This window comes from Lytechinus variegatus, chromosome 11, assembly GCF_018143015.1.
Source record: "Lytechinus variegatus isolate NC3 chromosome 11, Lvar_3.0, whole genome shotgun sequence".
Lineage (NCBI taxonomy): Eukaryota > Metazoa > Echinodermata > Echinoidea > Temnopleuroida > Toxopneustidae > Lytechinus > Lytechinus variegatus.
Window position 1 is genome coordinate 23,141,561 of NC_054750.1, and position 17,387 is coordinate 23,158,947.

General features: G+C 34.0%; 1 protein-coding gene across 3 annotated transcripts in view; it reads left to right on the plus strand.

Annotated features, from left to right (window-relative positions):
- Positions 1 to 11,028: 11,028 nt before the first annotated feature.
- The window catches only part of LOC121424331, a 65,368-nt gene continuing 59,009 nt past the window's right edge, over positions 11,029 to 17,387 (plus strand). For all 3 annotated transcript variants that reach the window (XM_041619970.1, XM_041619971.1, XM_041619972.1), the window contains exon 1: positions 11,029 to 11,456. In XM_041619970.1, the coding sequence (XP_041475904.1) occupies positions 11,454 to 11,456 (3 nt within the window). In that variant the 5' untranslated portion in view covers positions 11,029 to 11,453. The remainder of the gene's footprint in view (positions 11,457 to 17,387) is intronic.

Below are 17,387 nucleotides of genomic sequence, written 5' to 3' on the forward strand. Positions count from 1 at the left end.
GATGAAAATACGATTATGAATCGTGATCTCTTGAATGTTGATACCAGCCCGCCGGCGACTCATTCGCAGCGGAGAGCGGTTTCTCCACCGTGCCGGACGCCGGCGAAGCCGGGCGCAGGGATCCGTTCCGCGAGCCAGCAACCAGCTTCGCATCAACAGTCTACGTATTCGCCTTCGTCAAATACAGTTATAGATAACTTCATGATAAAGGAGATATTATGGATCCGTTCAAAAGACACCTACTGTATAGCAGTATACTATGCCTTTATACACTTAACTTTTTTATGTACCTTCTCATTATAATAATTGATGTGAACATGTATGCTTGTGTGTGTTTTTAAGGGTGTGTGTGCATGTTTCCCCCCCAATTTACATATCAATTATATTTCATATTGCATTTCAATTTTAAATGTTTGATTCACAAATATTTCCATTGCACTCGCCTAGCAACGCTGATTTACAACAAGAATTCAAAACATATCAGAAAGATTAAACAATCTATTCTGATATCAGTATTGATGAGCTTAACTCTTAGTCTTTGTATGGAACTTTCAATTCTGATACGCATGATGTTCATGATTCTTTCCTTTCTGATATTAATTGTGATAGCAATTTTTTAGAACTTCTGTAACATGTAGATACTGGCTTGCTCATGAATTCAATAAATCCTTAGCAAACTCTAATAATGTATTCAGTATGATTCACTTCAATGCAAAAAATATAGATACCATAAACCTATTTTTACATCAATTAAAGATCAACTTTTCTGTGATTGGTATTACGGAAACTTGGATCCATGCTGGTACTGCTCTTTTATTTGACACTGATGAATATTCTTTTTATCATGTTCATAGAATGAAAAGTAGAGGTGGAGGAGTTGGTTTCTTTATAAAAAAATTGTATCAATGTCTGTATTCGATCAGATATAAGTATGCCTGTAAATCTTTGTGAATCACTTTTTATTGAGATTAAGCATACAAAGAAAAAGGACATTATTATCGGCATTATTTATAGAGATCCAAAACAAGCCATATATAAGTTTAATGAATCTTTTAACATGTATCTAGAGAAAGTTCAAAAAGAAAATAAAGAAGTTTATATTATGGGAGATATGAATATTAACTTTTTGCAACAATCGTTAAAATGTATAAATGATTTTGACAATATTGTATATAGTAATTCATTTCAGCCAGTGATTGACAAACCGACTAGAATATCAAAATTTTCTGTCACGTTAATTGATATTTTCACGAATACCAGGTTTGATACATTTAAATCAGGTATATTTTACAGTGATGTAAGTGATCACTTACCGGTATTTCTTTTATCTGTCAATGACAAAAAATACAGCAATATTAACCACTCCACTACTAAAAAATACTGATGCTTACTCAAGGAAAATAAATGATACTACCATAAATGAATTCAAGAATGATTTGTTGGTCACTGACTAGAGCGAACTCTTATCAAAGTCAACTACAGACGATGCTTATAATATTTTTTGTCTTAAATTCAAACAACTATATGATAAGAATTTTATTTGTAGAAGAATCAAAAGAAAGAATACTCCTTGTAAACCGTGGTTAACAAGATCATTATTGAAATGTATACATAAAAAAGATCATGTATATAAGAATTTTATTCATAATTCCTCCAATATTCACATAGAAGCGAGATATAAAAGGGATAGAAATATTCTAACTGCAATTTTAAGAAAAGGAAGGAAGGGGTACTATGCTCATTTACTCGAAATTATCAGGAAAAGTATTACAAGGGTATGGCAAATAATAAATGACCTACTAAATAAACAAAACAAAAATAAAAACAATTATCCTTCATATTTTATTATAAATGGAACCAAAATTAAAAATAATGAATTTATTGCAGAAGAATTTAATTCATACTTCACTTATCCCGTTCGCGACGGCAAAGTAGAATAGGTTCTAACACCCCAAACGAGATTGATCAGCCGACCATGTCAAGTTCGAACAGCTCCATTGTTCCGTGCGTGCGAGCTGGATCGTTGATTACAAAAGCGTGTGTGCGATCCACGATTTTTTTTTGTTTTGTAATAGTATTTATTAATCATTCAGTTCAATACAAATCATAGTGCAAATACTCATGGTATTAACATAATCATATACAATGGATAAATTCAGTAACAAAATTAACCACTTATAACCAATATAAATTCACAAAATCATACAATAGTAGAAAATTTATTTCTCAACATTGATTAAACTGAATGAAATTTACAATAACAAAAATGGAAAAGGGTTCGAGTGCACCACCCCCCCCCCCCCCCCCACAGACACACGCAGAAGAGACAGAAAACAATTAGACAGTACAACAACAAAACAAAAAAATACAAAAACAAATTAAGAAAAGCAGAAGGAAGGAAAATAAAGAGAGAAAAAAAAAGAAAAGAAAAAAAAGAAAAAGAAAAGAAAGAAAGGAAAGAAGTAAGTACAAGCAAAGTAATAAAAAGAGGACAGTCTACAGTGACAGACAGACCAGCCAACCCCGCACGTGTGGAAACCGGGCAAAACCATCCCTCTCTCATCCTTCTTAATTGTTTTTTAGGTGTTCCTACTTTTTATAATGCTGTGTTAATGTTTTTCGCTCTATAGCAATTTTCTTTTCTTCTTCTTTACTTTTAAAAAGCTTTACTTGAATCTCTTCAGCAGTTGGTAGTTTATGATTCCCCATCCGTGATATATTAAAAATTTGATAAGTAAAATGATATGATTAATAATTGTCTATTTTCTGTTGTCTCGTCTAATCCAACATGGATATCCTTCCACTGTAAGCTTTTAAGAATCGGAAATTTTAATATATTGCTACACAATCTCCATAATACTTTAACCATTTCACATTCATAAAAAATATGTCTATAAGTTTCTTCATCTTTACCACAAAAAGAACTTTTATTACTCGATGTAAATCGAAACCTATATAAATGGTGGTTAACAAAGTTTTATTGTATAATAATTTATATTGAAACTCTCTTAGCTTATTATCTAGTATGCAAAATCTTGGACGATGAAATACTTTCTCGATTTCTTTTTCAGACATGTTATATGATGATTCGAGATTGTAAAAACTGACAGGAGTGTCGGCAATTTTGCTTATACAGGATCTATACAGCTGTTTTGAACAAACTGACTCAAACTGGAAAACATTTTTAGAGAAAAAAATTCAATCTTCAAACCATCAACTAAGGTATTATTTTTTAATTCGTCTTTCCATTCCACAGGAACATGTGCAAATATTTCATTAATTGTTACTATTTCGTCGTCATTTAAACCCATAGATCTAAAGTAAGTATTTGATTTAAGATCACCATGTTCATTTACAATATGGTGTAATTTGTATGTGTTTTTCATTAAAAACATTTTCATGAAAATACGCTTTTCCTGCATTTTTAATATACCTGTTATTGAAAAAAAAATCATTTCTTTTATTACTTATGTCCTTTTTGATGAACACAGTTATATCAAACCAAATACTTTTTATTACGTTTCCCGGTAGTACTTTGGATTTTTTTAATTGATCATGTCAGGTGTAAAATCACAGTAAAATATTAAATTACCACCTAATGGTCTTAGCAGAAATTTGAAATATTTTTTCCATTTCACTTTCTGATCACCGTTTACCAGTCTTTTGACCCACATCACTCTCTGTACCATTACAAAGAGTTTAAAATTAAGCATTTTTATTCCCCCCTTTATATTCCAGATACAATGTGTTTCTTTTAATGTTATCTTTTCCTCGCCATAAAAAGTCGAAACAAATTTTTTCAATTTCTTTAAAAGCCCATTCCGGCATAGGCGTTAAAGAACTTACATAAATCAATTTAGAAAATGCATAAGTTTTAAGCAGATGAATCTTTTCAAACAAAGTTAGATTTCTTTGTTTCCACCAATTTAATAACTTTTTAATTTTGCTTAATATTTCTTTATAATTCATTTCTTCAGCAACGTCAGGATTTAATGAAAAGACAATACCTAGAATTTTAACCATATCAACTTGTCTCCCAAAAGGGAAAGGGTGAGTAAGGCTAACAGAGGGTCCTAGAGGCAAAATAAACGTTTTATTTTTGTTCATCCTAAGTCCAGATGTCTTCCTAAATTTTTCAAGAATTAATTCTAATCTATATACTGAATCTAAGTCTTCTACGAATATAGTCATATCATCAGCATAGAGTATTTGTTTAATTTCCGTTTCACCAAATCGAATACCCTTTACTTGATTATCATTACGAATACAGTGCGTTAAACATTCTATACAAAGTATAAAAAGGTAAGGGGAGAGGGGATCCCCTTGTCTTAGCCCCCTCTCGATTGCAAAATAACCGGTCGATTTCCCCCCATTAAAGACACAACTCAGCGAGTTTTTGTAAAGAACGTTAACCCATTTACTAAAAATCGGCCCAAAAAGCACCCTTTCGAGGAAGGAATGTGAAATTGAGTCGAACGCCTTTTCAAATCGATTGTAACTAAGTATCCTGGTTTATTAAAATTTGTGTGAAAAATCATATCGTTTATTATTCTTACAGCATCGCCAATATTCCTATTATTTAAGTAACCTACTTGGTCGCCAGACACAATATTATCCAAAATGGTCTTAATTCTTTTCGAAAGTATTTTGGTTAGGATTTTATAATCAACATTCAGCAAGGAAATTGGTCTATAATTGCTAATAAACATCGGATCTTTACCTTCCTTATGTATAATTGCAATTATTGCTTGTTTTTGTGACGGTGACAATTCTTTATGAGTGAATTGATCGATGAGTAAATTGATCGATCGATAGTTTTCGCGCATGCGTAGTTCATTTCCTGTTTTGGCTGCACGGAGTTCAGAGCTCACCTCGCTCAAGTGCTATAAATATGTCCGCACAGAGTGACTTCTTTGAGAATGTATTGTTTGTGATGTGGGTTTTGAAGTTCTTCTTGGACTTCTTCTTTTTCGATATTACTATTATCATAATATTATCATTCTCCCTTCCTTTCTTCTTCCTTTTCTTCTTTTTCGATCTTCTTATTATCATCAAAATTATTATTCTCATTTCTTTTCTTCTCATATTCTTCTTCTTTTTTCGATATTCTTCTTATCTTATCATCCTCATATCCTTTCATCTTCTGTTCGATCTCTGTCTCATCTTTTTGTTCTTGTACTTCCTATTTATAGACCCCCCCCCCCCTTCTCCCTTGATATAGTCTTGCTTTGTTTCCTCTTGCAAATGAAATCCTCTTTTTTTTCCTTTTTCTTTTTTACAATGCTCCCTTTTCCTTTTTTTCTCCTCCTTCTTCCTCTTCACTGATAATTGTGTAATCCTACACCTCCTCCATCTCCTAAGTTTTCTCTTTCTTTTTCCTTTCTATTTATTCTTTGCTTTTGCTTGTGCTTCTTCTTTTTCGTTTTCTTTTCTTCGTCGTCTTATCTTCTCTTACCTAGTCTCATTATTCTTTTACTCCCATCATCCTATTTTGCTTTATTTTGTTCTCTCTCTGTTTTTCTCTTCTTGCAAAATGAAAAAAAAAGAATATGATATTTCTTTTTAAAAGTATGTCCGCCAAAACATGAACAAAAGTAATACTTTCTGAACAAGAAATCATAATATTCTCGATAGGGAGCAGTTCTTACCAATCCAAAAATTTGCAAGGTGGTATACGATTATTATTATAAAGATTATTTATCATTTATCATCCAATTATTTAAGTTAGCCCACCCATCCCCCATGATCACCATTATCTTCTCCCTTCATCTTTTTTCTGTTTCGTCTGCTTTTTTTTTTATTTTATCTTTTTCTTTGTCTTATCATTATTAAATTCATAATCTTAATCATTGTTGTTATTATTATCAATATTATTATCATTATTATTTTATTATCCGATCGTTATATGTGACTCGTCACACCGAAATGAGATGAAAGATGAAAAAGGACTCTGAAAATAATAACCTGCATTGCCAAAGTAAAATTCGAAAATGTCGTAAGTGTATATAATTTCTCACCCGGTAAGTTCACCTTTGCAGAATTTCGATGTATCAAAATAATTTTTATGTTTTATTTCTCCCCTTCCTTTTTCCTTGTAGCCAATCCATGAGAGCTTCGATGAAAATACAAATATAACGAGTTAATTGGAAAACTGTAAGAGGAAGAGCGTGCTTAAAAAGAGTTACATAGAAAGGCCATTCTCGCCTGCCTAAATATCATATTCCAGCTCATATTGACTGATATATATTATCTCTAATTAATTAATTAGTTGTCTTTTATAATTAATTCATGTACTGATTGCTATATCTCATATTTATCTTTATTAAACTTGAGCGTCTGTTATATTCTATGGAGTACGGCCAAAAATGAAACAAATAACCGAATGGACGTTTATGGAATCACAATTTGCTTTATGCCGTTTTTCTCGCACCCTTCTAACAAGCAATTAAAAAAAAATTAAACGAGCCGCATGGTGATAATGATTAATAATTCATATAATATCCACTAAACATTGTGATCAAGGCGCTCTACTTATTTATTACCCGGCTTACATCATTTGTTCCGTGAAAAGCATTATAGGCCTGTTTGCAGACATAAACATAAATATTTTATTTTTGATATATTCTGCTTTTCATTCCCTCTATCTTCTCGAATGATATATCCATGGAATGCATATTTACTCCATGCTCTGGATTCCTATCGCATCACATTTTTTATATGCAGGTCAAACCAAACCACGATAACATGCTCAATCAGAATAAAATCAATTGGGGAAACCTTTGATTTTTCGAAAATTCATATGAGATTATAAGGATAATACATGCTTCATATACTTTGTACATCGTAAATAACACATAATTAGTCTTCATTAGCATGATTATGCCTATGTCACGGCCTTTATCACTCTTTGGTGTTAAACCAAACTGACAAAGGGTGAATTCATCCGTACATCCTTCCCTTTCAAGTCACTCTTTTACATTGTTAGTAAGTGGCAACTTTATTGATCTTCGCTGGATGCCCTTTTGTCATTTTCAAAGGAAAGGGGGCCATGCCTCCATCAATTACCCCATCCGTTTCGTTAGAACAAAGTAGAGTGTATGTACGATCCGAGATATTCTCAATAGCCAGCTGTATACACTTTTTGTTTAGGATTATATCAACTTAAAGTCGTGTACTCTCTTCTAGTTTGATCTAGCTTGATCAGTTCATGAAGTTGAATATTATGACAGCCATTTTCAAGAGGCAAAATAATGCACCTAAATGAAAGAAGAAAACAAAAATCGATGTGTTATAAACTGAAACCATGATTTTCTTCTTCCTATATTTTATCAACGGCGCCATTTTGAAACCTCACAAGCAATCTAATATAGTATCGATCGTTTTCGATCTATCGTTGATCATATCAGCGCACGCACGCAGCTCTGCGTGCGTTTTGGGTTGCATTTCGCTGCTCCCATTATTTTCCCTCACTTTTATTGATTACGGTATATACGTGGTTCTGCGAAACTGAAAATCATTGAAATCAAGCTTTCATCGCGGCAATGCCCACTGTACGCCAATATTGGACTCTCATCGAAGCATAACTCGTTTTATAATGCTTTATAAACTATAGAAACAAAAGGTAAAAACGTATGACTTTCTGGAATGTGTAGTTTAATTAATGGACATTGTAATTATAACACAGAAAAGGCAGAAACATAGTATGAAATTGTATTTTAAAGCCTGCAAATGGATGCGAGTAATAGCCTTTGGGGAACCGACTATATACGGCTCCCGTACATGAATGAGTTTTAGGGAACCGTATATAGCCGGCTCCCGTTGGCAACGGGTTAAATATCTATGAATCTTCAAGAGAATTTAGGTCTGATTCAGGCTCAAAAGATTTTTCCTTTTATTTATATGAACAGTGTAGCCAGTCTATTAATTTTCATCCAACCAATGAAAATGAATTAATAGATATTGTAAAAAAATATCTCCTTTTCCAGACCATACAAGATGAAGGTTATTAGTCTACTTTTTGATACTCAGTCTTGGCCATATATTCTTCTTAACAAGCGCAATACCTGGACTAGCCAAGCGTAGTATTTACTCAAAACCCGGTGGTTTAAAAGAGAAATATGTTATAAAACTTAGACCTCACCATCTTCTATAAACCATTGTCATGTAATCAAGCATATGGATATAGAGTTATTATTTTCTCCAGACCCAGTCATTTGAAAAAAAAAATCAAGAATCTTTGAAACTTCAATCCCGTCATCTTCAATAGTAAGTCCCTGTAGTTTAGCCCATGGGTATACAGCGTAATTATACAGTGGGTGTACAATGTATTTTTTTTAGTAAATGGGTATGGAGTAAAGGCTATGCTATAGGTACCCGTGAGAAGGCCATGCTACTTACAGAAACAAATATTTCAACCTCCCAAAAAATAATGGATCTCTTAAAGAGTACTAAAGTAGAAACCAAATCTGCACTGGTCCGTTTCGTTCTCAGAACGAAACGATTATACAAAGTCTGAATAAGGAGGAAGAAAGAGACTTTTCTCCTTCTTTCTTACCCTTGGCTGATTATCCGATATTTTTTCTTTTAATTTGGCGATTCGCCAGGGGGGGACAGAAAGGAGATAAGGATGAAGAGAGAATTTTCGTTGTTAATTTGTTGGTTTGTTTAGTTCTATTTTAATTTTTTTTGTTTTGTTTTGTTTGTTTTTTGCACTTTGCACTTTCATCCTATACTTTAGTTTCGGTTTCCCGAAACCTGGAGTTTTATCAGGCCACAAATCCAGTTTACTTTTGCTTTTTCTGTTGCAGCTTACTGTAGCAGAAGAAAGTCAAACGTGTTGCAAGAATCAGAACGCAATCAAAAGAAAAATAAATTATTTTTTTTAAAAAGGAAGGGAAACAAAAAAGAAATAAAAAGGAAAAAAAGAGAAAAGAAAAAGAATTTATAAAAAGAAAAAAAAAGGAAGAAATATAAGAAGAAAAGCAAAGAAAACAGAAGAAAGAAAAAGAAAGAAAAGAAAAAAAAGAAAGAGAAAAAAAAGAAAAGAGAAGACAAAAAGAAAAGAAAAAAAATAACATGAAAAAGAAAAGAAAAAGAGAAAAAAAGACAAAGAAAATAACAGAAAAGAAAAGGAGGAAAAAAGAATTAGAGAGAGAAGGAAAAAAGGAATGGAAAAAAAAATATATAAGCTACTGAAAATGAACAAAAGCTGTGGCAAAAATAGTCATTCCTGACTGGTTGCCAACCAAGGAAAGAAGAAGAAGAAGTCCTTTGTTATATGCTATTAGTTTGGAAGATGATTGGGTCTTAGTATTTAGGGTTTTTTTATCACCAGGTTTGGAGTAAAGACTACACTCTATATCCATTTTTCCCACAGAGAAGAGACGATGGGGTCGTCAAATTGAAGATCTCCTAATTTTTTATTTAATAACAGCGTCTGGGGTAAAGACTGTGCTCTTATATCTATGCTTTCTTACAGGTTCTTGTTTTTTGAAGATTATAACATATTTTTTAAACGGGTCCGGAGTAAAGACTGCGATATGTACCCTTGCTTTATAACAGAGTCTTAGTCTTGGGTCTTAATTCTGAATGTTTTTTAATCAAAGGTCTGGAGAAAAGACAACGCTTTATATCCATCTTTTTTCACAGGAATGAGACTGTGGGGTCTTGAAAATTTGTTTAAATAAACGGGTCTGGAGAATTGAGAATACGTTATATACACGTTCTTTATAACAGAGTCTTAGTAGTCATGGTAGTGGAAGATGGCAGGGCTTGTTACAACCGATAATGTCGCACCAACGCATAATGTCGCAGATTTTATATCTTATCTGTAGCTCGAGTCCTGAAGAAAATACCGCTGTGACATTATGCGTTGCGACATGTGACATTATGCGTTGACAATTTGCTGCGACATTATGCGATAGAAGAACTACGACATTATGCGTTCACTGCGACATTATGCGTCGGACGCTCTTGGCATGTCGCAATCTGCGAAATTATGCGTTGCTGCGACATTATCGGTTGTAACAGGGCTAAAATAATTTGTTTTAATCACCCGGTCTGGAGTAAAGACTACACTTTAAACTTTAAACCCAGTAAGCACCGATAGCTCAGTTGTTAGAGCGGAGGACCGTAGATGATTGACAACTGTTAACCTTATGTCGCTGGTTCGAATCCGGCTCGGTGGATGTGGATTTTTTTTTTGGCGCAAATATTCGCTTCTGAATGACACGCGTCGTATAAGCTAAAACAACAACAACTTATTCCATAAAAATTAGACTGTGAGGTATTAATTTTTCTTTTGTTATTGATATAAGAAGGTCCAGGGTAAAGACTACATTCTATATTCATTTCTACAAGGTCTTAATTTGGTAAACGGTGAGGTGTTGCATTTTTAAAATAATTTTTGAATGGCTATGCTCCTTATGTATGCTTTAGTACAGGGTCTTAGTTCAGAAGGATCTTCAAATTATTAAATGACCGGGTCTGGAGCATTAAAGACTACACTCTACATCCATGTTATTCCTAACGATAGTGGGTCTTCAATTTGAGGTTGGTGCCCCCCCCCCCCCCCCTCCCCCCCCCCCCCCCCCCCCCCCTCTCTGAAAAGCGTTTCATTGCCGATATCACTGTAGCTTTTCCCTTATGTAGACATGTTTCTCATTTTTAACAGTAATTTTATGAAACATTTCATGAGAAATAGCCTTTATATGGATAAATGCAGTGATTTGCACATATCCCGGAGGTTTGCATTTTTCCAGTGAAAATTGCTCATTTGCAAATATACCGTCGTCACGTTTGCACAGATGCCGTTAATAAATTTGGATAGATTTGCACATTTCCCGGCGTGGCGTTCGCACAAATTCCGTTGTTTGCACAAATCCCGGCGAAATTTTGAACATATCCCGGCGTTTGCACATATAACGGCTCCACAGGGGTGCTGTGACAATGCTCAACACCCCCAGTAACAATAGAATAATCCTACGTGGATATGTCCACAAAGGATTATTCTTGTCGTTGATCGGGTGACAGTGCGTATTAAACACAATCGAAATAAGTACTCAGGTAGCTTTCTTTCATAGAGATATCTAGCGTGTCAAATCCTTGATTATTGCTTACCACGTTTTCTGCTCTTTTGCAGACTGTTTACTGACTTGCAAAAACGTCAAATGTTCTCTAGCCTCAGTTCTCCATTCGAATTCAATACAAAGTTAGCGATTTGTTTTTTCATGAGTTAAAAATTATCAACAGGTAATAACCACGGATACAGTCGACAGCATAAATTGTGTACCTGATGATTTGGAGTGTGCATGGTTTCAGTAACTAATATTTGTAGGGTCTCCTTTCCTACACTTGAGAAATAAGGACAGCGGCAAGAAGGGAAAACACAGCCAAGACTCGACGCTCTATTCTATTTATTTTGGATGACAGCAGAAAAGGTGTAAAAAGGCCAAATGGTGAGTCGATTAAAAAAATACCAAGCATGGGCACGCAGTGCATTTTTTTATTGGAAGATATTTTTTTTTCAGCTAAGGTAGATATTTAGTATATAATCATTGACATACTTGTCTAACTCTAATCCTAATCTAGGCCGCGAAGAGCGCAACAGGGATCGAAATCTTCAACATGTCGATAGAAAATGACTGGGTTGCATATTCAAAGTTTCTACAATTTGTTTCATTTTTAAAAGGATTTATATGAATCACTTTCTGTTGAATCATGAATGAAATTTGAGATTGGTTCCCCAATATCAGATTCGAATAAAATGTACCGAAATATGATTTTATTTTCCACGAGAAAAAATATGTTCCATCATATTTAAATCAAATCCTTAAAAACAAATAGCAACATTGGGTCTGCAGGGTCCTGGCAATGTTTTTTTTATGACGGTGTACTGGTTTGGAAGAACTCGTATCTTGATTTGCATGGACCTTCAAACGCAATTATACAGTCAGATTCCAAAGAGAGACCAACCAGAAACACAAAGCCCTAAACTGCAATCGCCATGAAAAGATGATGAAATCCCAAAATTAAAGAAAAATTATGTCATCATAATTATATCATGGCCTAAAAGAGTATGTCCCCCAAATAATTTGACACCATATTAATGTGGTATATATTAACGCTTTTTTGCAGCTGAAATGACCAGGAAGTATTCTTTGCAGTGATGTGATGTTTGATTTGCGCCAAAAATAGCTGCAATGAATAAATCCAGATGCCAGTGATTCCATAATCCTACATGAGGTAGGAAACATATTTCCTAAATTAAATTACTGAAAAGATGTTTTGAAATGGATTTTAATGCAACCATTGTAGGATTATGACATCTGGATTGACGTCTGGATTCATTCATTGCAGTCATGCCTTACTTTGGCCCAAATCAAAATTTACATTTCTGCAAGGAATACCTCCTGGTCATCACAGCGATGAAGAGCCCACTTGCAAAAGGGTTAGGTCAATTTTTCATCAAATTCGATTTTTATGTCTCAATGTTTAGATTTTTAGTAGCTATATAAGATGATACCAAAGAAAAGTTGAAATTGCCATTAAAAAGTGAGCTGACATGGCAAAGAAAAAAATCATTTTTTTCAAAAGGTGTGAGGTCCCTTTTAGTTTGGTTCAAAAGGGGTTAGGTCTACACAGAATTATTTTGGAAAAGAATATCTAAAAAAATATGAAGACGAGTAGATTTCTTTCATACCCAATTTTATGTTCTCATGGTAAAGTATCTTTAAAATTCAGTTTCGCATAAGAATATAGCAATATGGAGAATAAAAAAATGATTTTCTTGGAGTAGACATAATCCCTTTTGCAACCAAACTAATCTGAAGAACTTGTTTGTCAAAAGGGGTTAGGTCAATTTTTGTTTTCTGTCTCTAAACCTCTAAATTTTTTGTCGCTCTGATGATACTCAAAGTTTGAAATTCAAAAATTTGAAATTGAAGTGGCAAAGGAAAATCACTTTTTAATAATACATAAAGTGATTAATTTCAGTTTGCTGGCAAAAGGGGTAGGTCAACAATGATATTTCTTGTTTTGATATATAGAAAAAATATGAAATCAGGTAGATTTCTTTTATACCCAATTTTATGTTCACATGATAGGGTAATACATCATGACAATTTAGTTTCTCATAAGAATATTGCAATAAGTGAGAATTTAAAAATATGGTTTTCTCGGAATGGTCCAAAGTGGACCTAACCCCTTTTGCAACTAAGCTCTTCATATATTTGGTATCAAATTATTTGGGAGAACATACTCTTTCAAGCCACATATACAAATTGTGCTGGGAATTGTGAAATGTCGGGGTTTTTTTTTGCTCACACGGTTTACACGATAATAATGATATGAAATTGGAGCCCGAAAATGCTACATTATAACAAGGTACAATCATTACCAACAATCGGTTCTGGAATATTAAGTAGACGTTGATCTAGTAATCACGATAAAGACGAGGTGCTTGCTGCAAAATATAGGCCCTACATGATAATATGGTATAAAATTGGAGCCCGAAAAATACTGTATGGGTTCTAGACTTCTCCAGACGAAAGTCAACACTTTGCGATACCAAGGCCATAGTCTTGTTTTTTTTATCCCGAGATTGAAGGATTGATTTATATGAATAATCATGTACACAAATCTATTATGATTAATTTTCTTTATGTTCAGATTTATCTTAAAAGATGGAATACTAAATCTTTCTATAATATACAAAACAAAATTCAATCGTTTGCTTTCAACAACAAAAATTCTGAGCAGTTAGTCGAAATTTTCGGCTTCTAACTGCTGCCTTCTTCAGCGATGAACGAAGTGACCTTGTGACGTACGACCTTTGAGAGAGGTGTTAAAGAAACAATATACATCCGGGCATTCAAACCTTCCGTCAATAGGAACGAAGGGCAATAAAAGCTTTCGAGTGTCTTCGATCGCTACGTCAGGTCAAATTGGGTCCCTTCAGTCATCGCTGAAGAAGGCAATTAGCATGCAGCTAGCAGTAAGCAGCGGAAAATTTCGAGGTAACTCTTCGGATATTTCAACCAACACAGATGAACTTTCATGATCATGTAAAACAATTGACAGGATCGACATGCATACAAATCAACATCAAAATGAAAATGACTTTAAACCTCTTCATACATTCTACAGTTATTGTCATTTACAACACATCACTACAGTGTAAACTATTGTTCGAATAGAAAAAATGACTTATCCTGTTGCCTATGTTTGTCTGAATTATTAGATCAATTGCAGATTCTCAATCAAACGAGGTAATCGAAAATGACATCAGCACAACATTTTTTTTCTGCTGGTTCTTGAAGTATTTCTAAAAAAAACATGATATGCTGTTTAAAAATATTATAAGTACTACAAACTTATCTCCTTAAAAAACAAAAAAATGTGACCTTTTGGGATAGTTTCATCAACATTTCTGACCGGCGAGTCAAATTTGACAACTTTCCTTGATTTTGATTGGCTGAGAATTACGGTTACTATGGTAACTATCAGATAAAACAGGACTTGTCGGATAAAACGTCCGATGATAATCTTTTCATAAAGCGCTCCCCTGATTTCTGATCCCAAAATCTCAAATATATACATCCAGTACTAGTTCTCAATTCATTTCACTGTTACAGCTATTTTGCCGGCTATTTTGGGGTCTGTAGATGGCGCCGGTGTGCGCTCTTCTAATCATTCACTATTATAATCATCATCATCATCACTATCATCATTATCATCATCATCGTCACTATTATAGTTGTTATTATGTCCTACATAAATTAAATCCTATGTGCTGATTGGTTTTAATATCATCATGTGACCAAACATATTCTCACTATTTTAAAACGTCCACTTAAGAAAATTTACTATTCCGTGACGTCAATGAAAGAATGGTCCACAATACCATCATTGACTTTTACGGAATACCACGTTATCTTCGATGGGCGTCTTCGACATCATCGCAAAGTAGTGAGAATAGATTTGGTCACATGATGCTATTTAAAGCAATTAGCACGTGATTTAATTGTTTGGAGCGATATAATTCCCGCTATACTTATTCAAGGCTTGGTATATTGGTATATCATTTTTATTATCACTATCAATTATATTATTATTATCATTATTATCTTTATCATCATCACCACCATCATCGTCATCATTATCATCATTATCATCAGGCTCAACCTCATTATCATTGTCATCATTATTGCATTCCACTACAGACATGACAGAGCTTAATTGACTTGTCCCTCCAAGGAATACATGTATAAATGAACTAGAAAAGTGGGAGCTAGAACCTTCCACTTCCCTGGATGAAGTAAGTTAGTTGATCAGTCTAATGGTTCGTCACTAATCGCGAGAAAGAGCACGGAATGGGTGAAAAATCCAGTACAATTACCATGGTTAATCATAATATTTGGTGTACACAGCACCGTCTCGATGACAACCTCATGTTGTTTTTTCACACTCCTTATGCATTGGAGTTTTAAAAAATGCCTAGATTTATAAGATGGAACAAAAATTCGCGTCCCCTGGTGTGTGTTTTTTTTGTGGTAAAGTTGTGAGTGTTGTGATAGATGTGAGTATTGTCTTGGTATGTGTGTGGGGTGTGATGGTGTGTGTACAAGTGTGTATTATTTTTATTATCATCAGTAGTTAGTATTATTATCTTTTTTTTTCTTGTTTATTCATTTATTTATTTAGATTTGTTATCATTTTTTGGGGGATGCGGTTAAATCGACTTAGTCTAGTAGTTGGTCAAACTCTCTGATCGTCTAATGCCATACGAGTTAAACCCATTTGCTCTGATAACAGTTTGATCTAACGTCATCTTGGTTTAATTATAGGACTTGGTCAAATGTAATTGGTCGTGGTTTTTCTTTTTTTGTCGAATAACCAAATGGTTTAATCGCCTTTTCGTCTAAATCCCAAATAAATATTTCCAATCTGTTACAGGAATTAAGTGGGGTTAGATCAATTAAATATTATAAAAAAAAATAGAAATTAGACCAAAAATTGAAATTAGACAAAATGGTGAATAGGCAAATTGACAAATAATAAAAAAGGTAAACTGGTTGCAGACAGAATTGGAATTAGACCATGTATACGATGAGGCTAAACCACGGAAATAAAAGGGCTAACCGACTATTTGTCAAATCGGTTTTGGACCAACTGGCAATTTATCTGTAGGGAGACTAATAAAGAAAACAGGAGCAAAGCCCGTGGAAAATTCGGTTGTTATACACATGGTCTAACAACATTATGACTAATTCTCCGTTTGTCTTATAACACATGGGCTTAACCAGTTTGGTCTACTAATAATTTTGTCTACTTTGCAATTTGTCTAATATACAGTGCGTATCAAAAAAAAAGTTTACACTAAGAAAAAATCCTGTAAACTTATACATGTGTAATGTCCTGAAGATTTGTCCACGTTTTAACATTGGTACAGATACTGTCGAAAATATATCCGCTTGAGTGAGCACCACCTACTTTTGAAAAGTTAGTGAAAATGAATTGCGCAGAACTTTGAAATAGTTATGGGAATAAAAGTCGACCTTAATCATGAAGAACACGTGGAATTTAGCTAGTATAACTGATTTGAAGATATCTTTTACTTTTAACTTGTTTCCTTGCCCAAAACCCTTCGAAGACTGCATTGCGCCTGATCCTACTCCCCACACACTGAGGCCATCGTGACGATATTTACTTTACCCTGCGCTGTGATTTACATGAAATGGCTTAGGCTTGCATTTCGTTTTGTTAATCATTGTCAAGCTTGGGAAAAGTATGGAGAAACAAGTATTAAATCTAAATGCAATGAAAACCCACTTTAAGTCATAAAACTTACTGACAAAAATGCTGGACTGACTGAGTTGTCTTATCTAAACTTTTGTCCAGATTCACTAACAAAAGGTAAAGGCTGTGCTTACTACGTGTTGCAATTTGAATTAAAAAAATATTTTTTTTAAATAAACTTTTTCAAAGTTTTCCTTTGATACGCACTGTATACTTGATATAATTCTCATGTGGCCTAATGACCAATTTGTCTAATGGCCAAATGGTCTAATGAACTTTACATGACCTATTCTCTTTTTTGTCTGTTAAGTGTTAGTGACATGGGGAGACAAGGCTACAATTTGTGGTGTCCACTCCTCCAAAAATTGTCTTAATGAGGCTACAATTTGTAAAGGGGTGACAATTTGTGGTGTCAAATTTTGCACAAGTTGTCGCGGGGCGACAATTTGTGCAGGTGCGAAAATGTGGTGCAACAGGAGGGGGGGGGGGGTGTGGGCAATGTTATCATTCCCAGTCACTGTCTATGGCAAAAACACAATAGTCAAATTGGTAACACTACTGTTTAAATGCGTAGGTACTGTACACGAACT